At 43.2% G+C, this 27423-nt stretch overlaps 1 protein-coding gene across 3 annotated transcripts in view; it reads right to left on the bottom strand.

Moving 5' to 3' along the window:
* mtmr10 (myotubularin related protein 10) overlaps positions 1-27423 on the bottom strand; it is a 30888-nt gene that overhangs the window by 1680 nt on the left and 1785 nt on the right. The window contains exons 3-15 of one of the 3 annotated variants that reach the window (XM_066701291.1): positions 13983-14119; positions 13049-13124; positions 11168-11310; positions 6875-6965; positions 6039-6216; positions 4101-4188; positions 3828-3916; positions 3294-3424; positions 2860-2929; positions 2364-2434; positions 1019-1188; positions 432-602; positions 157-339 (exon numbers count right to left, since the gene is read on the bottom strand). In XM_066701291.1, the coding sequence (XP_066557388.1) occupies positions 157-339; positions 432-602; positions 1019-1188; positions 2364-2434; positions 2860-2929; positions 3294-3424; positions 3828-3916; positions 4101-4188; positions 6039-6216; positions 6875-6965; positions 11168-11310; positions 13049-13124; positions 13983-14119 (1598 nt within the window). Of the gene's footprint in view, positions 1-156; positions 340-431; positions 603-1018; positions 1192-2363; positions 2435-2859; positions 2930-3293; positions 3425-3827; positions 3917-4100; positions 4189-6038; positions 6217-6874; positions 6966-11167; positions 11311-13048; positions 13125-13982; positions 14120-27423 lie in introns of all 3 variants that reach the window. The other 2 variants (XM_066701289.1, XM_066701290.1) reach the window with 2 other exon arrangements.

Raw genomic sequence — 27423 nt, forward strand, 5'->3', positions numbered from 1 at the left:
AATACACAATAATTGTGACCCTGACCCCAAGCCTAACCCTCACCCCTCCTCCATCACTGGGTATCCCGTGCTGAAGGCGAAAGCTGTGGCCATGTTCATAACAGAACAGAGAAGCAGCTCCACTCTACCTCCCGAGAAGCCGGCGGCATGGCTTACCTTCGTGCGCTTGAATGTCTTCACTGCTCCGTTCTGCACACAGCTGACACTCTTCCCCACATACAACGGGCTGTTGAACAGAGCCTGGTCCTTGGCGCTGAACTGCTGGGACCAGTCCCACACCGGGGGGAACCGCAGACCCTTGTCGTCTTCCAGCTGGAGGTTCTTAGTCCTGGCGAAGTCCTGTGGGGAGAGGGGAGTATATATATAATAAAAAGGTGGCCTCATACAGAACTGGGCGAGAGGGAGCGCCAGTGGCCTGGATCGGCACTCACCTGGCTGTACTCGGCACGCTGCTGAGGGCAGTTGAACAGGAAGGTGCTGAACACAGGGATCCACATGCTGTCGCTCAGCACAGTCAGGTAGGTCTCTGTGAACTCGAAGGCTGCTGGGTACTGGTTGAGCAGCTGCCAGACACAGTCCAGGAACAGCAGGAACAAGGGCGACTGTAGAAGAGGCAAGGAGATGCACACACTGTGGTGATGGGGCGAGGGGGCACAAGCGAATGCTGATGAATCCCATGATTCTAAAAACTTCACTGTACTTTGTATTTTTAATATCTGTAATATTTTTCCAGTTTCTGCATGGTAATTGTAAAGCTCTTAAATCAATTCATAATTACGTGGAATTCAACAAAAACAACAATGTACAGAGACGTACACAAGCAAAATTAATCTCAGTTCAAAGCCACTTTGCACCATTAACGTTCAAGGGCCCACAAGGGATCAGGAAATGTGACGGAAGATGTGTCAGTATGTGTGTGTGTGTGTGTGTGTGTGTGTGTGTGTGTGTGTGTGTGTGTGTGTGTGTGTGTGTGTGTGTGTGTGTGTGGGGGGGGGGGGGGTGGGGGGGCAACCCTTACCTCCTCCTTCTCGGCTTTCTTTAAGTGGTTGCACCTGTCCAGGAAGCGAAAGCCGGCCATCACCCACTCCTTCTGCACCAGACTCTGGAAGCCCGCAATGCTGCGGAAATGGGGGTCGAGCATCAGCTGCACCAGGGACGAGACCACGCAGCTCAGGTCCCGTCCCCCCTCTTCTGTGGGGGAACAGAGGGAGAAATGCGTGCCGGTGAGAAGCAGGGACACGGGGAGTAATCGGGGCGAGCAGGGGGGCATGGCACTACGTAGGCTGCTGCAGAGACCATAGATCACTAGATAGCTTGTATAGATGTGTCCTATCTAAGAGGCAGTATGCAAACTGGCGGCTATATTGCCTAGGGACAGAAGAGCAGTCCCTATAAATAAGCTGCTGCAGTGACATTTAACCAGTGTGGGATACAACACATTACAGCATACTAAACCACCAGGCCCAAGTCTTCCGGTCCCAATCTAATGGTATAAAAAATTATTTAAAAAAACATGGCTGATATACATGTTGGATGCGTGAATACAGCTTCTATTGAAGGCCCTGAAAGTGTTTAAATGATTGTAAATTTGTTGCTGTCCCTCCTGTTTGCCACCTACAGAACTTCCTAAGTCGACTATCTGGCGCTTGTTGATGACATCACCACAGCGCTCGTGTTAAAGTTATATTAATAACTTGACTATTTCTACAGAGGTGTTCAGCTTTCATCTGGTTACAGGACCTCCCCTCCGTCAAATATGTAAAATGAGGCTATATTTTAATAATGAAAATGAAATCTTTAGTCAACCTGGGAAGTTTAGTATGCTGGGAACTATTGTGTCCCACACAGGTATCCCGTAAAAACTGAAAAATGTGGAGGTTAGCCAATAGCATAAGGTGCTGTTGGACGTAGACCCGAATTTCATTAAAGGGAAGGTTCACTATTTTCTGTTTCAATTACTAGATGCAGTGTCGATTCAAAAGTTTTACAATGTGAGTTTAAGTGAGTTCTGTGCTGTAGGAACCTTCCCTTTAATTCCAGGATCTAGATAGCCAAATATTTCAGATCAGATATAATTTTACATGACACCGCCACACTGGAAGCCAGAGGTTCTGCAAATCCTCCTCATCCTGGAGAGCCGTGACCCTCCTGGTATTATTGTGATTCTTGGATTGGTTAGTGAGGTAAAATAATGGGGACAGTGAAGCAATTCAGAGTTCCCTCTCCAGAGGCAGGCCGGCTGCTGAGTGGATGGTCGCAGTGGCCTGTGGTTTACAAAACGGCACGTGTACTTTATGTTCTAGGGAAATACACCCGCTTCTCCCTGGCGGAACTGCAGAGACAAGGCCCGGGCACAGCTTTACCTTGAAGGACAACAGAGGCATGCTTCCCCTCCAGCACGTACACAAGCTCGGCAGAATGCTTCAGGAACAGCCTGGAGGAAACACGATGATGCACATTTTAAACGCCAGGATGCAAATGACAAACGGGATCTCTCTCTCTCTCTCTCTCTCTCTCTCTCTCTCTCTCTCTCTCTCTCTCTCCCTCCTTTGGGGAATTACTATGTCATTCTAATTGGCAATCGAATATATATGTACAGACAGAAGAGAAACAACTCCATGAAGGTCACCAGGGATCTACATTTGTACCTCATTCATGTGGATACTGTAGTTACCATAAATACGAACACATTTAAAATAAACACATGAACTAACATAATTTACAAGGTACTCCAGATGCCAACAGCATGCCAAATAAAATGTTTTACTTTTAAACGGAGGTTATAAGAGCCGTGCTGTACGTTCCAGCGGCACGGGAGGGGTGAGCCACCAGGCTGGGCCTCCCAGTGTTTGTGCATACCTGACATACTCCAGCCAGCGCGAGCTCTCCATGGATGACAGCCACTTCTCCTCCGACTCCTCAAAGGGCTCTGCGTACAGACAAGCACTTGCTCAGGATTGAGTTACAGCTGGATGAACCAGACACCCCAGAGAGGTAAAGCAAGGATGCTAGGCAAGATTATCATAACTTCATCTCGGTCTCGAAGGAATGCATGTTTAAATGTAGAAGAACTACTTGCTATGTAATAATAATTATTATTATAATTATAATAAAAACAAACATAATAAACTTCTTCCAATGCCAAGACTCAGAATATCCTTTCCACTTACTAGGATTCATTCAGTTTAATGTAAATAATCAAATAAGCACAGAAACGTCTGCAGTCTAGACGTCCAGGCTTTGAGAAAGAAAGGGGTGTCTTTCTGTCATGCCTGTCCCCCTGTCAGGCTCACCAATTATGCAGATCTGCCTCAGCTTGCCGAACGCGACCTGGACGTCCTGGACGTTGGGGAGGCCGCGGTCTAAATCCGACTTGAACACATCACTGCGCTGGGGGTGGCTCTTGGTGATCGCGGTGCAGATTCTGCGATGGGGAGAGTAAGCGAGAACTTGTCAACTGCAGCTGTAGGCCTATCAACCTTGCGGCAAATGTACTCATCAGCACAGGGGAGTGGGAGCTAGGCTTCTTCAAGAGACCGACTGGGTGTCCACATGAGCACACGCTGCCAGCCCTGCCCTGTAGGGCGCGGTGTGGGTTTCTGAGGTGCCAAGAATCGTACCACAATTCTGCACTTGCGCGGGGGGGGGGGTGTTCCAAGCAGAGAGACCAGAGCGATTCCTGGATTCAAAGAATTGTCAAAATCGGTGTAAACAGTTCAGGCCTCAAGACTGCTGGGATGAAGTTCTGAAATCGCTAATAATTAAAGTTTTCTGGAATCTAAACACACCAGTGCTCAACAAGGTAATCCATGACGATCCCCACATACCTTTGGTCTAGCTTCCTTTGCTGGACGACATCTTTAATGCTGGTCATCCTCACCAAGGCACTCCCATTGTGATGGTTCCAGCACCAGAACTAAGAGGCAGAAGACAGAGATCCAGTGAGCCCTTCTGGGACCTCACTTTGCAGGGGAATCGTATTGCATATGCACAGTAGCAATCATTTGACAAAAGAAAATCTGAGCAGGTGGAGCTTTATATGTCAGCAGACATCAAAACTAAAATCAATCAAGTAAATCGATCCATCAATCAATACTGACTGGAATGCGCTGTTCAGAGAAGAAGCCGGAAAACTGCTTCAGATCCTGATCTGCCAGGGAGGCGGGAACCACCAAGTACTCGGGAAGACTGGAGGGAAGAGAAAAAGAAAAGGAAATAAATCTTATTCATTGTACAACACAGTTTAAGGTAAACTACGACCTTGGAGGACTTTCCAGACTAGGAACAGCTCTCCTCACTCATCTCAACCAAAGCATGTATTAAGACAGTTTATATTGTTTTAATAAACGTCACAATACTGCACAGTTATTGAGAAACAATACGACGTCCATCTAAAGGCAATAAACAATGGTGGAATAAGTCCTACGACAACGTGAGGCGCCAGGTCGGCTCGGCACACCTCAGGTAATGAAGCGGCCATTAAGGCGTGGGAACTGACAACTGCACAGACAGGCAGAGATGCAGTTCTGAATAGCAAACACAGGTGGGATTTAGTTTAAATGCAGGATGAGAAGGTTGTAGTTATGCTAGAGTTATAATTTGCTATAATTTGTGCTCTAGGATGTTTGGTGCGTCTAAAAACCTTTGAGGATTGATACGCATTTAGGAAATGGTATGCTCAGCGCACAGGGGGCCCAACCGATAGGGAACTGTTTTTAACTGACACTTTTACATAAAATCCAAGTGGTTTTCAATACATCTCCAACTGGCCTACTTTACACACAGCAAGTGTATAAATAATAACATTAAATAGATTAATGTAATACCAAATAAGGACATATATATATATATATATATATATATATATATATATATATATATATATTTTTTTTTTTTTTTTTTTGAGTGAGTTTAGGTAATTTTATAGTTATAGTCTATAGTTTAGTTATTTTATAGTCTAAAATAAAAACCTTAGGAGCTCCCTGGATATTTATATTCTCATATTGTTTTTTATATAAATCATAAATCATTCAATAAAGTCAATCTGTACTGACCATGAGCTTCCATTGAGAATAGAAACGCAGAAAACATTACCTGAACAAGAAACCTACTTCTAATATTAGTTTGCAGCATTTACATCACATGCAGTACTAGTATGATTAATATGCTTTGATCACAAATCTGTGTTGTGTCACTGGTGGTCTTGCTTTATCCCCAGAGGGAAGTGAATCAATTGAGAACTATGACATTTCCAGAGAATGCTAATGACAGACAGCCTGCATACATGAATAGAAAAAAGCAAAAACAAAAAAGCTCAGCTTTGAAAGACAAACTGGCAAGGCATGAAAGACTTAAAGTTACTAAGCGAGACATAAAAACACAATAAATAAATGGTGCTGTAATCGTGAGCATTAATCTAAAGATGTTCCCTGACACTTCACAGCATGAAATGAGTCACGGGTAAAAATAAACTTTTACATACAGAGCCCTGCCGCATTAAAATAAGCAGGCATGACACAGAGACACTGGAACAGGAACAATGCAGACCCTGGCATAGTCGTATCTGGGATGGTGGTACTGTGGTGTGTGATGCAGGGCCTCACACTGAAGCATGATATTTAATCCACATGCACAGAAGTACAGGGGGCCATGCCACCGTGTTTGGGGACTTTGCTTCTACTAAAACAGAGCTCTGTAATTGGGCATGGCTTCCCTCAGCCATGGGCAGGCCTGGGCACTGGCCCTGCCTCCCTGACTATAAAACAGCAAGGCAGAGGTCAGTCTGGAGGATGATGCAAAACTGAGCAGCTGTCATCCAGCCAGACCCTTACCATTCACTGCCAAATCCACTCTGCCACCCCACCACTACCCCATCAAACTTGCATCTGTTCTGGATTTAAGAATCCACCCAAACTTTTAATACTCAATCTAAAACTGCAAATTTCTCAATTAATAAATAATAACAATAAAATAGATAAGGTGATGGCTGTATAAATGACAATATACAGAGAAACCAATCAACGAACAGCCCCACACACCTGGCCGAGACAGCGTAGCCCTCGTTGACGGAGCACACTCTCCACTCGGACGCCCCAGTGCGCTTCACCTCTCGATCCCAGTCGGAGGGCCGGTCAAACAGCGCTGTCTGCAGGCTGGCTACCGCCACGCCAACACCGCCCCCCTCTCCCCGGGGATCCAGGCCGTTCACCTTGTCAGCTGGACACACAACACACAGTTAGTCTCCCAGCTTCACACAGGGGCTAAACAACGCACCACCCAGAACCCAGCAAGAGGGCCTCCTTGTCAATGTATTAGGCAGAGAATTGTAACTGATATGAAAACTGTCCTTCTTAATTTGTATGATATTACAGTAGTGTGACACCATTTGTTAATTTCATTCATTTTTTTTTTTTTACTTTTTTCATTTTTATTATGCCTTCAGGAGAACTTTGAGGTGGATAATTGATACCGTCAGTGCTGGAATGTCAGATGTTTGGTATCAGTTGGACCGAAGAGAGGTGCAGGTAGCCTAAAGAAGGTGCTAATAAAATTAAAAAGATTGTCTTCTCCCTGGCCAACCATAGTGTAAAAATTCTGGAGTCCCTCACACTACAAACATTTAAAACACTTTCCGCAGTCCAACCCACACTAACGATTAAATTGTCACTCAGATTGAACTTCCTATTCTACAAATGATGTGGGTGTGAGCAAGTTATGTATTACTCAGCCTGTTTGTCAAGCTGCTTTTATTTAGAACAGGACTGAAGACAAACTGTTTTTCTTTTTCAGGCAGCACAGACAGTTGGCCTGTGTGTGTCTGTGTGCGTGTATGTACGTGTGCATCATCAAAGTAAAAAGCCAAAAGACACTGTACCTGGACTGTAATACCTCTTCCCAACATATTCAAAGCCGAACAGGAGCTGGGGATCAGCTGGCTCGGAGTAATGAGCTATGGCCAGGCACACCTTGCAGGAATAAAAAAGAAAACAGTTTACCAAAGAGGATTACTGAACTGGAAAACAAAATGAATAAAGCAGCAACAACAACAACAACAAAAAGAAGCCCAGCCCAAGCCCTGACTCGGTCTTTTGGACTGAAGAGCTAAAGCCAGAATTCTTCTCAGGTTGTTTATGTGCGGAAAGTAACCAACGACACAAAAAATATATATATATATATATTAATCAACTTTTATTCTCCCTGTGAATTGCAGTCGCTGTTTAATGTGCTTTCCAGCGGGATTAGAGCACGGCTCCCTCCCCATGCAGCGTTCACCACTAACACTATAACAGTGTGCAGCTCACCTGTCACAGCTCTCGTATTTATTCAGAGCTTTTCTTGGCTGCCGTCTCAGCCGTGCCTGGAAGTATTCAATAACACTTCAAACCCAGACCTGGCTCAGGCGGCGCCTCACCTTTCTTGCAAGGGCCTAAACTGAGAATGCAATTTATTATTTCTCTGCGATATTCGGAACAGCTGCAGCACTAAATCATTTTTCTCCCCCCCCCTTCTCTGAAATGCAGAGAGACAAAGGGCTGTTTTAGGGGTTTTCAACTGAAAGCTACCTGTGTTCTGAGTCTGACCCTGTGGAGTGCCTGCTGTGGACAGACAGCGCCTGCACAGGGCTGTGCCAGCGACTCTCCAGCTGCAGAGCTACGGGCCTCTTACAATGGTGTCTATTCATGGGAGAAACTGCAACAGACAAGAGTGCACAGAACAGTAAGTTGTGCACTCATGGTTCCTCCCCACTAAGCCATGTCCTTCCCCCTAGGCCACTCTTACAGATCTGATCCAATCGACCCTCTACAATGATCACCCAGGTTTGGGTCTATACTTACAGTGCGTGGTGTGTAAATCGTATACTTATAGACCGCAGTCTGCTGCTTTATCCCAGCAACTGCCTCTACCCTGTGCAGCCCTGACATATTTTGACTTTGGGCTCATCCCGATCATAACTCTGACTCGCCTGAGAGTCGCAAATTACGAAGACTTTCCCTGTCGTGTTTTGATTTAGAAATGGTCAAAAGTGGCTTCTAACAGGAAATTGAACCGCAACAGGGTACAGATTTATATTTTGTGATTTGTGGGTGGGGCAAGGTTACGCCCTAGAAAGAGCAGGCACTGTGGCCCCTCGTACTCTGATCATCAGGCAGAACTTCTAGTCATAAACAGTGATGTCTATAGGACGCTTTGTACTCTTTTGAGTTAATATAAAACACGTTATAGCTTAAGCAGAAATAGCAGAGGTGGACAAGTGAACAATGGTGGAGACAGATGGGGAAAACAGCACAACCCATGACTCCTGTACTGTGGTTGATGTTAAGATATTGCTACATGATAAAGCAAAGACATTCTCTAAAATAATGACATTAAAAGTTCAGGTTTAATGTTTTGCCTCTCTAGACTTACAACCAGAAGAAAGAAAAATAAAGTGGGGCAAAGAATATACATAAAGCTCATCACAATATATGAACAAGTCCAGGCGCAGCTCTGTGTAAAGAACAAATGCACTGTTCACGGAGACACAGGTGTACATACAGACCACCACCAAACACTCGGACAAACAAAAACAAAGCCGCAGCCATACTACAGCTCTATCCTGCATTGTGCAGCTGCATCCAGTTTTCAATACAAGCTCCAGCGCTAGTGCTCAAAGCGGGACCTCATGTATAAATTAATCTGAGTGGTTGTCTTTGAACGATCAGGAAGCAGAGTCTGAAAGGATTTTTTTGTTCTCCCTGTTCTGAACTCCACACGTTCACACACACACACACAGGCAGGTTCCAGCAGGAGCTGGTTTGGCATCTGTCACGTCTGGCACTCGGTGCAGTCCAAAACTTTCCAATATTAGCTAGCAGTCTCGAGTGCCGGGTAACTCCACGTTACGTTTACAACTCCCTGACCGAAGGATTGGACCTCTTCCTGCCCTTATTGAGGCATTTCTCTAGCGTGTGCAAATCCCACAGATTTCAGATCAATTGCACGACACATACTTCATGTCCATAATAACGTGTGATCTTTGAGTCAGGAAGAGATTGGATTTATAAAATTGTACATTGTGTATACTCATACACAGACATCATGAGGCAGAAATGGCAGCTCTCAAAGAATGAACAAACTAAATTAATCTGAAGGTTTGGATATTTGTGGCTATTTTAGGCATATTTTTAAATTATTTTCTTCTTTCTTGGACTGCAGTCAAACATGAGGAAAGATGAGTCAAGTGCACACACTGGAATGTCTTTTTATACTGGCAACACATAACAGTGTCCCTAGCAACTGCAACTGTTACTAAAGCGATACAGCGTAAATGACTTGGTGAGTCATCCTGAGCCTCTTTAAACAGCAACTCCTGTCATAAGTGGCTGACTAAGAACTTCATTATTTAATTACTCAGCAGGAACTGTCCAAGAATGGGAAAGACCCAAAAAAGGAGAAGGAATGCTGAACCAACCACAAAAAAAAAAAATATGAAAAAGCCCCTTATGAAACAGATGAAGCTGGAAAAAATGCTGGATGATGCCTGCACATTAACTCTAACCTAAACACTGTAGCTACCACAGGGGTGCACTAGGACCTACTTTGAGCTCTTTTCTAGTTATTACTGAATGAAGCGGGTTAGTTCACACCCCACGACCTGCAGTATCAGCATTTCACAATGTCTCTGTCCATCTCCATCTCAATGGGGAGAGGCCTTGCTCAGCCTCAGGGTCCAGTCACTAAGACTGGTTTTCACTCCCATCTAGCTGAGGAGAGCATGTGCCACACTGCAGACAGTTACATAGTATACATTTATATGTATACACACATATATATTCGGTGATCTACAAATGAAATGGAGAGGCTCTGAGTGAGGGATAGAGGTACACAGCTCAGGTACACAGCCAGTGTTGAAGGATCTCTGTCTCTGTCTTCCAGCAGAAGTCTTCACTCCAGTCCATTTTCATTGCAGACCTCTTAACACACTGCATGCCAGATGAGAACACAAGATGAAAGAGCTTCACACAGCAGAGACTGAAGTCTAATCCTCTGTCATCTAAGCCTGCTCAGCAGGGCAGGAGAAAAGAGGAGGCTGCGACTGATGTGCAGCCAGAAGTGCCCTTTCACCCACATGACCACAGGCCCTGGGAACAGCAGCAACCCAGACCTCAGGGACTCCCATATGCTGCGGAGTGTGAAGTCGGTCAGTCAGTCAACCAGTGTATCAGTCAGTCAGTCCATCAGTGTTACCGTCAGCATCAGTGTATCAGTAGTTGGGGATCAGGCAGTCAGTCAGTGTATCAGCCAAGTTGGTATGCCAGTCAGTGTTATCGGTATATCAGCCAGGCAAGTCACCAAACCTTGTCTGGACTGACAGTTCACGTCCCTTTGCTCTCAGGCTTGGGCAGTCCAACGTGTTAATGAGGGTGACAACCAAGCAGCCAGTACAAGTCTAAGTTCTGTGCACTACGAAGCACCCTCACTTAAAGAGTAATAAACGAGGCAAGAGTGCTCAACTAACTCAGACAGCGGCCGAGGTACAAGAGCAAAGCTAATCTTCTAGGTGATTAACACACTTTGAAGATATCAACTGACATCCCCTGTTTGCTGGGATCTCTACCAGATCCTTGACATTTGCTCTGAAAGTCTTTGACGCCAGAGCCAAACTGTGTATTTAGTCAATTTAATAAAACCCTTGACGCCCTGGCACTCAAAACATCTCCTGGAGCCTACAGCATTAGCATGTGCCTCGTCTCGTTTTAGATCATTTGAATTGTAAACTCCCCAGTCCTGGAACCATTTACCTACTCAAATAAGGCCATTAAACATTTCATACCGTGACCGAGAAAAAGGCCCCAGACGAGAAATTTGGCTTATCGATTCATTTTATGTTTTGTAGCAGAAATCAGTCCTGATATTAGGTGTGTAAGGTGCCATGATTTTTTTTCTTTTATTTTTTACTGGTGTTACAAAGCTTCTGTTGGGATTCATATCTTTTGTATGCATTCACATTTTAATAATTTTGGGTTAAGAGTGCTATGAAATACATAAATAAATAACAATGAGCTCATTGAAAACTCAGCAATATTATTATTATTATTATTATTATTATTATTGTAATTGTATTTAAAATTGTTCAGTTCCTGCATAATGCTTAAATACTCAAACAAAAGCCCAGTGTCTGCACTACCTTCTTGGCACTCTCCGGGCCAGCCTCGTCGAAGCGGAACCTGATGATGCGGAAGTCCTTGCAGTAGATTATCAGCTCGGTGGGATTAAATTTGAGCTTCTGGTTGGAACCAAGTACCTTCTGCTTCCCCTTGGCATCATTTACTGGAAATGGGCAGACAAAGAAAAAAGCTAAATAGCAAAGGATTACATCCGATTAAATTAAATACACACAAACACACACACGTGCACACACACAGGTAATCTCAGAAGCTAGCAATTGAACAAATTGGAAACGTAGGACAAGAGAGTAGAGGGAGAGAAAATGTACACATCCACATGACAGTGTGCATAAACTGAAAAAAAAAGTACATATACACTACCGGCCAAAAGTTTTAGAACACCTAAATATTTCCAGTTTTTATTGAAATTTACACAGTTTAATGTCTCACTGTACACTGTATCATGGAATCATTTTGTTTAACACAATGTAATCCCTTAAAATGACAAACCCCTCTGGTACCGTTAAAAGGGCACAAAATCCATGTACTTCTCTTTAATCCCATGTGTACTGTTCACTGTTGTGTTGTGTCTAAATGAGAGTTTTAAAAGCGATTGCTTAAAGTTAAATTTTCCCATTCCGCTTTTCAATTCTAAGGAAGTAAAACTATAATAAGGAAGAGTGGACCGGTTGTAATATAAAACAGGGAACCCCAGCTTTCACTTTTTATACTGTTTGGATTTTCCCCTCTTCTACTACTTCCCTGTCTGTCCAGGATGCAATAACTTCAAAAAGATGTCACCGGACAAGATGCCAGAACTGAAGAAAACAAAACCAAACATGACCTTAATTCATATATTATATTTTTTCCCAGCCCATCACACAGGTCTTTCAATCTAATATAAATACCACTTGTCATGGACATGAGAAAAAGGCATTTCAAAATGTGTCATGAGTGAATGGAAGAGAGCAGCTTCACTGTGTATCTGCTCTTCACACTCATCCTGTGCTGCCGGCGACGTCAGCACGAAGCAAGGCACTGAGCTAATAAAAACAGATTAATACTGACCAGGCTGTTCAACCACAGCCAATGTAGCAGACTGACCTCATCCTCGAAATCCCAAAAGCTTATACGACAGTTTAGTGTGCCGACTGCATTCAATTACAAGCCTCAGTCAATAGAGTTGACGATGCATTATTCATGCAGGGTTGCAAAGGCAGTAAAAGCGTGATAAAAAGTAAGTCACGCCTCTTGCCATGCCTTGCAAAGGGTTTGCTGAAAGCCCAGGGAATATCAGGGAGTTGAATGTGTTCTGTATTCATAACCGAATGAAAAGACAGATCTCATGCTTGGTGACTCTAGTGAGGACAACCTTAACGCTCTTGTTGGAGTGTTGGTTCTAAGCTGTGGTCTGGACACACTGGGATACACTCAACGCCAAAAGTGTTTCTTCAGTTGTGCAAGAGCATCCCTTTTAGATTGATTACAACCACAATAAAAAGAGCAACTGTGAGATACAGTTTGCGCATAGAGATTGACAGAGTACTTGCTTTTGATTTCTAAAGAATACACCACCTTTTTATTTTTCCCCATATACCCTAAAATGCAGAAGGCTCATCTGCCTGGGGGTGCTGGCATGTTGCGTCTGACCCAAGAAGCTAGATTTCCATATGCTAACGTTTTATCTAAATGGTGACTCTTTGGAGAGGGGGGAAGCCCTGTGTGAAGCTTTATAGCTTCTTTCTTGTTTGAACCTATTTTGAGCACAGAAACTCTAAAGCAGAGCGAAGCGCTCCCAGGGGAAAGTGCACTACAGCTGGGCCGCGCCACTGTGGAAGCAACATCTCCATCAGCTCACACTTCACTGGGGAAGGTGCAAGCCACAACAGACAGCCCCCTACCTGTGACCACCTGCTCGATGCATGCCAAGGGGATATCGTGGTCTCCAAGAAGCCGGTTCTTGTACTGGAATTTCTGCTAGGAGAAAAGCAAGAACACGGTAAACTCAGAAACACAATAGAAACCAGGCTGAATCTGCCTGCACTTTAAGTATCTCTTGCTTCTGAAGGTATGAGAGTTTACACAACAGTGTTATATGATAATTTTAAAAAGAAAAGTAAAAGTCCAGTCATTTATTTATATGTGAAAGCCTTTCTTAAGACGCATGTTAACTTGGCGAGTGCTCTATATGTTTACAATTGTGTGCATGTGTGTGCGCGCGTGTGTTGGCGAGTAAGTGGTTGAACTCATAACTCACGCAATACACAGAAGAGAGTGGTTCAATTACCAAATCATTTATGGGGAAAAACAAAACAAACAAGATTTCAAAAGAAGGTAACATACGCATTCACTCGACTCTGACATTTCATATTTTATATAACGCTATTTGAATAGCCCATCTGTCTAAAATCTTTGGCTTTATTTTTAAAGTGGAAAATTAAAGTAAAATATAAAATCGCTTTTCCAGAGCAAGTGCCCAGGTATAATAATACCCCTCTGAGTAAATCATGGCCCTTCCGCACACACAGGGGCTTTGAAAGAAAGTTCCACCCACCCTGGAAGAAGTCATAGGAGGAAGGAATGCAATTGCAATGGACAATGCAGCTAAGATTAACTAAGATTAAAAAACAACTGAGCGGTAGCAGGAGAGGACAGAATAATGGACACTACCAGCATAGGATGTTCCCTACAGCAGTGGGAAAAAAGGGCTCATTTTACAAAACATGGACTGCAGGCACTTCCTGTGTTTGTGCACATGCAGCACATAGTGTTTTTAGCAGAGGGTGCTGAGCAGTGCAGAGTCGGTGGGTGGAGGGAGCATGCTGCGGCTCTCACCTGCAGGGGCAGCATGTCTTCTGTGATGAAGGAGATCTTGAAGTTGGTGCACACTAGCCGGCCCCACAGGTCATCCCGGCTGGTCTCCGTGGCGACACATTTCCTCACGAAGTTCACCTCGTTCACCATGATCTCCCCTGAAATGACAGCAGCGGCAGAAACGATAAACAACACTGAAACAACAACAGCAGCAGTGGAGACAGCAGCACTGAAATGAAAGCAGCGGCAGTGATTAAAACCCTGTGGCTTGACAGGTTTTATAGGGGTGCACTATCAAACCTTTTGGATTAGGGGCACTCCAAAACCAGGGCTGGACCACAGATTTTCCTCTCTCTCCCTAGCGCTGAAGCAGTGTGTCGTTATTGTTAAACTACATACGTTTCTACATTAAATCACAAGGTGTCCAAGCAAGAAACCACAGGATCTGTGTGCGCAAACTGTAAGTAGGGTGTCATTACACAGTAACTGCCGCTTCCATGAAATAAAGACTTTCTGTCCACAGAAACACACCTAACCTGAAATGGAGCATAAAACAAAACAAAAAGCAATTGGATGAATGTTTCATCTTCAATTTGCATCAAAAAGGGAGCTCTACAAAACAGCTTTCAGGCAAAAGAGAGCAATTCAACTATCCAACGTGGCAACGTGGCCTAGTTACGTTTTTCTGCACAATAATGTGGTGTCATCCTGTTCTTTATTTATATTAATATAAGGCTTGGTTCCTTTAATTCTTTCTTTGTGGAAGGTGCCCGACCGTCATGTGCTCTTTGTACAGAAGCACGTGCCTGGACTTTGGGCCCTGATTATATTCCCCAGCTTACCCTCTCACTATTCCCATAGGTGTAACAGAGAGCCCAAGGAGACTTCACAGTAAATGCCCAAGAGGCCCAGCGGCAGCCTGCCTGTTCTCTCCATTAAATGCTTCCGGTGTTTCTACGCCTGGCCTGGCCTGACCCTTTTCACAAACACAGGGCTGGGAGCCAAGCCAGGGAAGTAATTATCAGTTTGGTTCAAAATCCCCACTCCGCAGTTTCTGCTCATTATTATTACTTACAATTTTTCTCATAAAAAACAAAAAAGCTATTCCCAACATTCTCTGCTGACACAAAAATCAATTTCCTCTGCAAGCGACAGCTCAGAAACACTCTTTCGCAGCTCCTTAGGGCAGGAGCAACAGAGGAGTCAGAAGATTGGTCCGGAGGGCCTGGCCCGGCACCATCGACACCACACAGACGCAGACAGGAAACTGGGAAAAAAATCCGGTCCCCACCCCACCCTGCTAAATTACATCCCATCTTGACTGTTGCCAAAAAAAGGTTAAGGATTGCACTATAGTGGCTGTGCGAAATGTGAGCACTGATCAGCACCTGTAGCGCACTAATCCAATACATTGCTTTCACTGTCTTTCAACATCTGTCTGTGCACAAAACAGGAGCTCTGCCCTATTCACCTGAACTTCAGAACGCTGTCCATCCTGGTGTTTATTCAAGGGTCTTGTTTGGTTTTTTGTTGTTGAAACAGATCTTCACATTAAGAGGGAGAGCTAAGCCCAGATGAGCCATGAAGTGCAGGAAGCTAGTCCTATCCTACAGAAGTCCTTTCTGACCAGATCTCCCCACTGGTGTTCCTGTGTTCCATAAACTGCAGGATGAGGTGCTGGAAATATCTCAGAAAAGTATTCAAACAAGAATCTGGTATTCCTGCTGGCCATGCACTCTGCCCTCAGGCCACTGCCTGTCTCTGGCTTAGGTACAATGCAATAACTTTCCTCTCCAGCTGTGGCAGCAAACAAGCTGGAAGGGAATCGGTCTGTTTCAAGGGAAAGGAATTATCTTGTTTTCTCCACAACCAGCAGCTTTTAATTATGCGTGTGCCTCTCACTCACGAACATCTCTGGAGGTATATTTTTATATTACAGAGGGGGTGAGTCAGCAGGGTAAGCCAGCATGCCAAGCCTCACTGTCCGAAGCTCACAGGTCAGTGTGGTTCAAAGTTTGCCAAGGAAGACCCGGTGAGCAGAGCGATTGGGAGAGGTCGCAAATATGCTCAGATGGATAAACACACAAGAACCCTTTCCCACATGATCTCCCACACACTCACATTCCTAAGATTAACGGTCAGTGTTTTGTAGCAGATGCGCCTCAGTGTGAACAAAGATAGAAACACTTTGTTAAACACATGCAAATCTTCCACTCTCAACAGACTTTTCCATTTTGGCTATTCTGATTTGGATATGTAAACATATACTTTACAAATTCATTAAAATACACTTAGCTATGTATCAGCAGTTTTACACATTGGGTACCTCCATTTTTATTTTATTTTTTCTTCTCTTTATTAATTTGCATTGGAAATAAAAGTAACAACAACAAAACTGCAAAAAGCTTCTGCACAACAGCACAATTGTCTTGAAAGGGGGATTGTGAGTCTGAGTGGGGGGGGGTTGTGCCCGGCCCATACACACCTGACAACAATGAAAGCCAAGCCCCTGATTTACATATGTTTCGCTTTCTCGGGGCAGCACGTCATCCCTCTGAATGCTGCCACTGGCTATTGGTTCCAGCATTTCCCGAGCTCTGCGCTTAGCAACACAGGAAACCACTACAAAAGAGAAGACCGTCTATGGCCCCTGAAACTGCTGGTCAGTCTGTACATCTGTGTCTGCCAGAGGACGCCTTTTAGAGAAACGTGAAATTGTGAAGCCAGCAAAGCAACTCATAATGTTCCCTCATCACCCTCACCCTCAGCAGCTGGATCACCGAGGGAAGCGGTGATGGGGAAAGCAGTTTAGCCAGCTCTGCTCCAGCTGTCACGATCGCTTCGCCCTTCCACATGCAAAACGAGAAGAGCAAGAGGAGGAGGAGAGGCTGCTGCTCCACCTGTTTCGGCTCAATAAGACATTTCTGTAAAGCCGCCCAAGGTGTTTTCAGGGGCCTGTACTTAAAAAGAGTTTGTCTGGGCCGATTTCTAAATACAAATCCCGACTGTGGCATTTTCACTCTGTATGACTCAGTGAGTTGAGGTTTTAAATTTCCCACAGATGAAGAGACAACTTAATGCACAGCAAGAACTTTTTAATTAATTGCCAACTACCAAAGAGCAATTTCAATACTTTTAGTATTTTTATTTTATTTTTTATTTTTCCTTCTTACTGCACTTGTTTGGTCGAGGATCTACCTGCAGTTACTGTACATCAGGCTGCTGATCAGACTTAAATCAGACTGCTGATTTAAAATCCGTTCCAATGACAGAACGCGATACTGACCTTCATTTTTTACTCTCCCCTCCTCAAAAGCCTGCTACACATGCAACACTTTGTTATGAGTGCATGAGTAATGTGGCCACAGATCGTTATTTTTATAGATTTGAGGATTTATAAGCTTTATTATTATTATTATTATTATTATTATTATTATTATTATTATTTATTTCTTAGCAGACACCCTTGTCCAGGGCAACTTACAAAATATCAGAGCAATACAAAGTGCAAAAATAATAATACAATACAAACATACAATAATAATACAGTGCAATTCAGGCATAGTACATTTTACAAATTTAGAATTTACATAAGTGTATAGGAGATAAGCAATATATAAAATCTTACATCCTAGAAGCATCCTTTTAGAAGTATTAATTAAAAAGCTGATAAAATAGTGAATTCCAAAGGGGTTATATAGATTTCAGCCGATAAGACTCAAGATTCTCTCTTTTAATTCACTGCATCAGTTTACATTCAGTTCCTTTCATTTCTTCCTCCTCCAGGAATATGAGAACTGGGATACAGATTGAATAAAATAACCAGCCCTGCAAGCTTGAGGGATTTCAAGAGCTTACTACAGGAAATTTCCTTCAAAGGGAGAATTTAAGTTCAGGATACAGCTCAAATTTTGTCAGCATTTTTTGTTTGTTTTGTACAGGCATTATTTCTAGTAGGGATAAAATCGATCTCTAAATATGAATACGATGCCATCCCATTCTTTTATATTAACACAAGGCTTTGCCTCATTCCCTTATATTTTTTCCAAGATCAAATAAAACCAAAACATTAAGGCCATAGCAATTCCAAGAGGCTATTGTTTTCTGCCTGGCTTGCTAGTTTGGAGGCTGTAACCGAATCGATCCAGGATTGTAACTCAATCCTCTCTCATGGGAATCCAGAGGGTTCATTTCTGCCCTTAGGTGCTAAGCACAAGAATGCCACAGTATTCTAGTTTTTACATCAGTAGAAAAGCTAAATAAATATAACAAATCCTCACAGCAGTGATTTTACTTTGTTTGGTTTTCTTGTATTTTGTTTAGTTTTTTCCTTTCCCAGTCCTCATCTACAACATCACAATGTCCTCAGCATGAACTCTGGTGTTTCAGCCTAAAAGTGGAGCAAGTGACAGGAGAGTGAGAAAGCAACACGAGCAACAAGTGCGCGAGGAGAAGACGCATGGCATCACCGATATAGTCTGTCACGTGCTATTCTGGCCATCACCCTCAGGCACCGAACCTGTCCCCGTGTCGCATTACAAGCGTTAAAAAATAGCTTGTCTGTGGCCCACCCCTCACAACTGAATACCACCGTTTTGTTTTCAGCGCCTTCGTCAGGTACAAAACTTGAAGCAAGGGCCAAAGCCAAGGTAGATGACAGTGAGTGACTAAGGGGCGCAACTCCATGCAGGTTTCAATTCACTGCTGGCCAAGAAATCTGCGTCAGTTATTGCATCTGAGTTCATCTCCAGTTCAAGACGAGGGACATGGAACAGCAAAGAGGCAGAAACTTCCACCTCCTTCTACAGTTTTATTACAGCAACAGATTAAATAAATATCACGGACGGTTGTGTGGTTATATACACATATGAGTGTCTTACTGAACTCTACGGCATTAAGCATTTAGCGCTTTCAAATTTCCACAGCAGGCACGTTATACACGGGTTTAAACGTGCTTTCTTTCCCTTAGCTCCCACTCCAGACTGCCTCGCTCGCATTCACTCTGCAAACATCCTGTCACAGCACAGGACAAGGCCTGGCTGGGTTAAACCTGACTTTAATTGAACTGCGCAGGCACAAAATCTACCCAAATTCAAGTCCCATAACAGTTAAGTATATGTGGGTTCTCTACCATGCTGTATTATGCAACAAATAAACATCTGGTTCTATCAAACAAGGACAAAGCTTGTTAACTACAGTCTCGCTGACAGCAAGGAAGAAAACATGAAAGCAAGCCTTGCAGGGGGAGGATGAGAGCTGAGCCCAGAGCCCTGCGCAGCCTGCTGTTCACATGGCAAGCAACTGGATGTCAGGTTTAAGAAGCATGGGAAAGTAGACTGTAAACCTGTAATAAAATGTGTTACACTGAAAATAAAAGTCAGGAATAGTAGAGTGATTGTTCTGTAGGGAGAGGAGTAGTTATGTTATGTTAGAAAAGAAGGAAAGAAAAAGGTAACTTAGCAAAAGGTCTATTGGCTACAGCTGGGCTGGTTCAGAACAATGATCCCTCTGATTCTCTTCCAAACAAGCGACAACATTCTTCTGGGATGACGGGAAAATTCAATAAATAAAAAAGGAAGCACCGATCTTTGACCTGAGAAGTGAAGAGAGAGTGCTGACGCATCAAAGTTTAGAAATCAGATCTGCTTGTTTTTCTCCCCCAAATTCTGTAACATAAGAGGGACACACACACACACAGTTCTCTCTGGATTTGACAGCACATAAATCATTACAAAATATATAAAAAAAACTCCAGGAAACCACAGAAAACTTCAGAAGAGAAATGAAATCAACATGACAAGGTATATTTATGAGCTAAACCCTACTGTCATTCTCAACGCCTTCTGTGAGAAGGACAACATGGAAATACTTCCCTCTGTCTGTGATTAACTTCTGCCAGGTCTGTTTTCTGAGTGCTCCCCCGTTTCGGGTATTGATTTCATCAGCACAAAGTGCAAACTAGCGCTACAGTACTGCAGGTTCTGTATGACCAAATACGCCACACACAGCATGCTCAACTCAGTGATCCCTACCCCCTCCGAAGACTGGGATTTTTAATAATAATTGTAACTTAATAAATGTACTAAAAGTGACTCCATCTTCTCGTGCACTGCAAGCACTCCAGAAAAGAAGCCGAAAGCTACAAGATTTTGGTCATCTTTGAAAGATGGCTCTTACTCTCAAGGAAGAACGTGCGAGATCACAGAGGAACGCAAGGAATGATAACACTCCTTTGAAAGTCCTAGGTGTGTGTGTGAGTGGGACAGAGCAAGAATTGATCTTATAAAACATTTATTTTTTTAAAGTCTCTCACACCCCTTCCATCTTTGGAAGAGCAGCTGTCAACGCAGGCCTGCAGCTTCTGGTGCTGTAAAAGTGCTAACTGAGCCTCACCCTCTTTTACTGACTGAGACTGAACAGCTGACCAGCTGTGTTGATGACTAAGCTCAAACCCAGCTTCTGTTGAGGGGGGGCTACTCTGGACAATGGAGTGGCAGCATGTGACACATTCACACTACACAAACAAACAGGGGGAGTTTCAAACAATGTAAACATTCACTCAACAGTCTACTCTACAACAAGAATTTTACCTTACAAAAACCCAGTTTTAAAAAAAGGATTTGCTGCTCAACAATACGATGTCAGTAGAGACTTGTTGTTTTACAGTCCAAGGCTGGGCAAGAAAGTTACATTTTACAGAGACGAACAACAGTTTTAGAACACACCCATTGTTCCAGTTTTTATTGAAATTTAAGCAGTTCAAGTCCAGTGAATAACCTGAAATGGTACAAAGGTAAGCAGTAAACTGCCAAAGGTTAAAAAAAAAAAGTTTAGGTTACCAAAAACTTAAAAATAATGTACATTTCAGAGTTACATACAGTGCATCCGGAAAGTATTCACAGCGCTTCACTTTTTCCACATTTTTTTATGTTACAGCCTTATTCCAAAATTGATTAAATTAATTATTTTCCTAAAAATTCTACAAACAATACCCCATAATAACAATGTGAAAGAAGTTTGTTTGAAATCTATGCATGACACTCAAAATTGAGCTCAGGTGCATCCTATTTCCACTGATCATCCTTGAGATGTTTCTACAACTTGATTGGAGTCCACCTGTGGTAAATTCAGTTGATTGGACATGATTTGGAAAGGCACACACCTGTCTATATAAGGTCCCACAGTTAACAGTGCATGTCAGAGCACAAACCAAGCCATGCAGTCCAAGGAATTGTCTGTAGACCTCCGAGACAGGATTGTATTGAGGCACAGATCTGGGGAAGGGTACAGAAAAATGTCTGCAGCATTGAAGGTCCCAATGAGCACAGTGGCCTCCATCATCCGTAAATGGAAGAAGTTTGGAACCACCAGGACTCTTCCTAGAGCTGGCCGCCCGGCCAAACTGAGCGATCGGGGGAGAAGGGCCTTAGTCAGGGAGGTGACCAAGAACCCGATGGTCACTCTGACAGAGCTCCAGCGTGTCTCTGTGGAGAGAGGATAACCTTCCAGAAGAACAACCATCTCTGCAGCACTCCACCAATCAGGCCTGTATGGTAGAGTGGCCAGACAGAAGCCACTCCTCAGTAAAAGACACATGACAGCCCGCCTGGAGTTTTCCAAAAGGCACCTGAAGGACTCTCAGACCATGAGAAACAAAGATTTAACTCTTTGGCCTGAATGGTAAGCGTCATCTCTGGAGGAAACCAGGCACCCCTCATCACCTGGCCAATACCATCCCTACAATGGTGGTGGCAGCATCATGCTGTGGGGATGGTTTTTCAGCGGCAAGAACTGGGAGACTAGTCAGGATCGAGGGAAAGATGAATGCAGCAATGGACAGAGACATCCTTCATGAAAACCTGCTCCAGAGTGCTCTGAACCTTAGACTGGGGCAAAGGTTCATCTTCCAACAGGACAACGACCCTAAGCACACAGCCAAGATAACAAAGGAGTGGCTACAAGACAGAATGTCCTTGAGTGGCCCAGCCAGAGCCCAGACTTGAACCCGACTGAACATCTCTGGAGAGATCTGAAAATGGCTGTGCACCGACGCTCCCCATCCAACCTGATGGAGCTTGAGAGGTCCTGCAAAGAAGAATGGGAGAAACTGCCCAAAGATAGGTGTGCCAAGCTTGTAGCATCATACTCAAAAAGACTTGAGGCTGTAATTGGTGCCAAAGGTGCTTCAACAAAGTATTGAGCAAAGGCTGTGAATACTTATGTACATGTGCTTTTTTGTTTTGTTTTTTGTTTTTAATAAATTTGCAGAGATTTCAAACTTCTTTCACGTTGTTATTATGGGGTATTGTTTGTAGAATTTTGAGGAAAATAATGAATATAATCCATTTTGGAATAAGGCTGTAACATGACAAAATGTGGAAAAAGTGAAGCGCTGTCAATACTTTCCGGATGCACTGTATACTGTGTTACTACACCCTCTTAAGCATTATTTGGTAGTGTTATGCGCAGCTCCTGTGTATAGAAGTTAAACTGTATTCCTACAATGCGTACATTGTTTGAAAGCTTATTCTCTTGGCCACGAGTGCGTTTCATTCTCAAACACACCCAATTTACAGTTTCCGTGTCACCCGCCATCATTCAGACCCGGGGGGGGGGGGGGGAAGTAAACGCGCAGTTGTGTATTAGTACACTGTAAACGGTTTTCCATCTTGACATTTTGAGTTCTCTACAGGTGTGTTGTTTCTACCAAAATGTGGATGGTCTTGTTTTGATCAGTAGACTATCTGGTTCCTGTGTGGTGGGGAGAGCGTAAATGCTGGGGGGGTATAAAAAGAAAAACATTTTTCACAGCAGAGAATGCTTCACATCGTTAGAAACACTTGGCAAACAACGCAACAGTGAAGAGTACACATGGGATTAAAGAGAAGCACATGGATGTGGTGCCCTTTTAAGGATACCAGAGGGGTTTGTCAGCTTAAGGGGTTACATTTTGTTAAACAAAACAATTCCCTGATTTATTTTTTATTTTTCAATTTTTATTTGTTCTATGCTTTAAATTTCAGAGTACAATGAGACATTAACTGCATAAAGCTGGAAAAATTTAGGTGTTCTAAAACTTTTGACCGGTAGTGTATATATAGGACAAACATGTATAAGCATTGTGCACATACAGTACAATGTTCCTGTACAACTACAAATAAAGGAATCTACAACATTTTGGCCTATGTATACAAATAATATTATTACATAAATAGGCTATCGAGCTCCAGTTATTTTGGGAAATTTTATATTTATAGAAATAAAAAAATAAAATCACACACCCTGAAAAAACAAGTTAACAGAAGCGCTCTGTGAAATCTCCAGTATAAACAAGCTACCAACCTTTTACCACTATAACCACAGTCACACAACCTCAGAGAGCCAGCCGGGCAGACACACCTGCTCCCAGATGCGGCTCAACCCCATCCCAGAGGGAGGCGTGTCTGCATAGCTCTCCATAATGGCTTCGCCCATTCAGCCCCACCCCATAGGATGGCATTGAAAGACACTCACTGTACACATGGGTGGATGTTTGTGAGCTAGTCTTCAAAAAGTGGGTTTTTTCATTCCCCAGCCAAGAAGTTTGGTGGTCTGGAAACACTTTATGGGGAGAAGTCAAACTGGCGCTCAAACTTGACCAGAAATACACACATTGCAAAGAGGGCAGCCCATCTTGCAAAACAAACCAACCAAAAATAAACAATACTAAATGACAGTCAAGACATTTATTTCCACTGCGAATGAGAGAATATGACAGGAATGTCTATTTAAAAAAACAGGGAAGGGCCGCCCTGTACAAGTTAATTACTGGGAGAAAACACATCAGACACAGACTGTCCCATGAAACTCATTACGCAAGTAATTAATCCTGTATTTCTCACTGCCCAACGAAAATGTGTGTAGGGGTGGTGGGATTTGATAACAATGGGCTATCTGTATCATGTTTCCTTAGATTTGTTTCTTCTTCAAGAGAGAGAGAGAATGTCCCAAAAAAAAAAAATCTATCTTGACTGCCGACATGGGCTATGAAGAAAATCACCCAGCACCCCACTTAAAAAAAAAAAAAACATATATATATATATATATATAAATAAAATAATACATGGCAGTTTTGGGTCTATATGACAGCAGCATTCGATCAATGTGGACGGGGCTCATTCCCATGGTCACAGTATAGGGATCTCTCGGATAGGTGCTTAGATATTCTACTGCATAGCTCCAGTGTCAGTAATGTTAAGCCTGGCATTCATTTAAAACTTGTTGGGATACGAAAGCAAGAGATGCAGTACTGTCATTATTGAGCAGCACAAAGTGGCTACACCATTCCTGCATCTGGTATTATGAATTGTATGCTTCATGGCTTTATCTGGCCTGCACTGGGGCAAATGACTCTTCTTTGTGTCTCTTGTCACAGTGACTTGGTATGTGAAACACTGGTTATGCAACTGAGAGGAGACAGTCAGTGTCTTAGAGATGGAAACAGGAAGAAATTATTGTGTGTGTGTGGGGGGGGGATCTGCTGCTCTTTAGCAAGTGTCACACAAAGGCTGAATGCGATAGTGGTCTGCCAAGAAAATACTTCATATAACAACACAAAAAAACTAAAAATTGAATCGGGTCTGTCTCAAATTGTAGATGATGTTTGCGTTTTTTATTCCCTTCAAGAAATCAACTGATTCAATTTTGGACTGAGCTTAAGCTTCAAATTCACACAAAAAAAAACAGACAGATGATGTCTTTATGAGCCTTCTCTCCAGACACGGAATCAGAATGGCACGGAGTCAGAATGCCCCTGCACAATGGAAAGTCTGTTGTCGAGGTTGTTGCTTTTAAAACACTAATTAATGTTCTTAATTTAACACAGGTTGGATGGTGGCCATCATTAAACTAATAGCATTAACCGTTCTCCTGACTCAGATCTTTAAGGCAAGCAAGGCTTGTCTTCCTTTAAATCCATCCTGCAGACACACAGCATCCCAGCCCCCACTGCTCCTGCCGAGGTGCAGGTGCTCCTGACGTGCCAGCAGCAGAGAGAGAGAAATACATACAAAGATCGCTGACCTGCCCACAAAAGGGACAGGCCAGTTCCTAGATCATGAGCAAACGAGAGACTGAAGGCTGCTCAGAGTGGGCTCTCACTCACAGCCCTGCCAATTAACAGCAAGGCAGTCAAATAACCAGTCTGATAAACATAACTCACAGCGGTAGGAGCACAACAGACAGTTAACACAGACCACTGGATAGAACCACAAAAATGCCTTAGGGTGCACAATTCCAGAAACATCTCAATACTGGACAGATTTTAGTAGATTATTAATGAAGTAAGCCACCTGATTTTATAAACAATTAACTAAAGGACCTAATCCTAGTTCCAGACATTCATTGTTTTTGTAACAGCGATTACAAACAGACAAAGGAATTTTGCTGTCATACTGGAACTAATGACAAAGTGTTTTTCAAGATTTATTATTATTATTCCATGAATTTAAAAAAAAATCATCTGGGGTTACTGAGTCACAGGTGTTCCAGCATCTAATTAAAATACTGGCTCCAGATTCACAGTTTCCATCTCTACTAGAGCATACCTCTGCTTTCTTTAATAATCAAAGCGGAGAGAGATAAAAACAGAGAAAAACTGAAGTGAAAATACATTCCTGTTTTTAATGTACTTCTTCAATTCACCTGTGTGTTCATTTCTAATGGGAAGCCAATGACGGCATTAAACCAGTGCAAGCACACTGCAAACATAAGCAAAGCAAAACATAAAGCAACCACAGAGCATGCAGTCGCTGACCTGCCGACTGATGGCGTGTTAGGGTATCTGCCGATGCAACACAGAGGAATTTCACAACGGAGTGGTTTGTTGATTCTAATAGCGGCAGTAACCACAGCTGTGAGAGGCCTTATGAATGACGCCTCTTATCTGGTAACAATCTACACCAAGCTGAACTCAAAAGAAAAAACTTTCCATTTATAACCCATTATCACACCTTCATTTTCAAGCTCACCAGCACACAGCTTCAACAGTTATTACAGGTTTTCACTGAGGCCCTTAACTTTGCTGTTCTGGAAGACCAACACATGGGAATTTATGAGCACACAAATGCCATTCTTTCAAACGTTTGAAGTTTAAAAGGATGCATATGAACTCTCCGTTAATGAGAAAGCCTTATTAAAACCTGGGTTACTGAAGACAAAAACACACACTGTGCAGGCAAAAGGCTGTATGCTGCCACTGAACTAGGTCTGTACATTTTATTCAGGATTCACAAACCCATTCCCACACTTACCTCCCGAGACGAGAAATGTGCAAGCAACAGCCTTTCTAGTCATCTTGGAGAAAAAGACTTGAAAGGTGAAAAACGAGAAAAAACAGAGCCTCTGCCACATTAAAATTAGCAAACTGTATCAAATATATAACAACTGAAGCCAAAAAAAAAAAACAACGAGCACAAAACCAACTACACAAACACACTGGATGCTTGGCCTGTAGAAAATCTGTATATACAGCCCAATCGTGTGTGTGAGCACTGTTGGGAAAGCTGGACAAGTTCACAACTACAGAGGTGTAACTTTAAAATAATGGGGTTCTGTACATTCATGGAGGGGGGTGGAAATGGGCCTGATTGCGCAGCTTTGTAGACATGCTGGTGTACAGCATTAGCATATATAGTAAAAGCAGGATCAAAGGAGAACACACTACGGGCTCTGTTGAGACATGACTGAAATGCAAAATATCATTAAAGTTTACAGCACTACAGACCATGGCCCCTAAGAACACACAGTACACACAATCCAAAAGCACACATTAGAAATGTACGAGGCAGAACCTGACGAGTTCGAAACCACTTCTCCAAGCCACAGCTAATTGAAATGAAAGCACGGTCACCTTGTTGGTCAATTTCTTAAATTGTAAATTTTAAACACCAGCATATTACTCCCACTTACTACCACCACCCTTACTCCACAACCCTCCCCCTCCTGCGCGTATTTTCATCACAGAAACATTCACCAACCCCACAAAGAAGAAACTCCACACTGGCACGGCAGTATTGTTAACCCAATTATGCAGAGCGAGCCCCGGCAGTGAAAAGGGGGCCAGGCAGCGGATAACCATGGAGACTGAGAGGAACTCGGGAGACCCAGAGCAAGGGGCTGCAGTCCATGTCCACATCACGATGGACCCATATATTTCTGTGGGAAACTCTGGCTGGGTGCTCGTTTTTAACCCCGGACACTGCAGGTTTCAGAGGACATGTGTATGCAGTCCTCCTCTCTCCCTGCATGGTGCACCTGGGTCGTAGCAGTTAGGCCGAATTATTAACTAACCAGCTAAGTAAATAAATGAACTGTGGGGAAACAAGAAAGAAAAGGAGCTTCCAGTTCTAAACAAATGTATTAAAATGGAGGGGGGGGGGGGTGAGAAAGGTGAGTGTACACCATAAAGTACAGACTAACTGTA

Source organism: Amia ocellicauda, chromosome 4 (genome assembly GCF_036373705.1).
Source record: "Amia ocellicauda isolate fAmiCal2 chromosome 4, fAmiCal2.hap1, whole genome shotgun sequence".
NCBI classification, from domain to species: domain Eukaryota; kingdom Metazoa; phylum Chordata; class Actinopteri; order Amiiformes; family Amiidae; genus Amia; species Amia ocellicauda.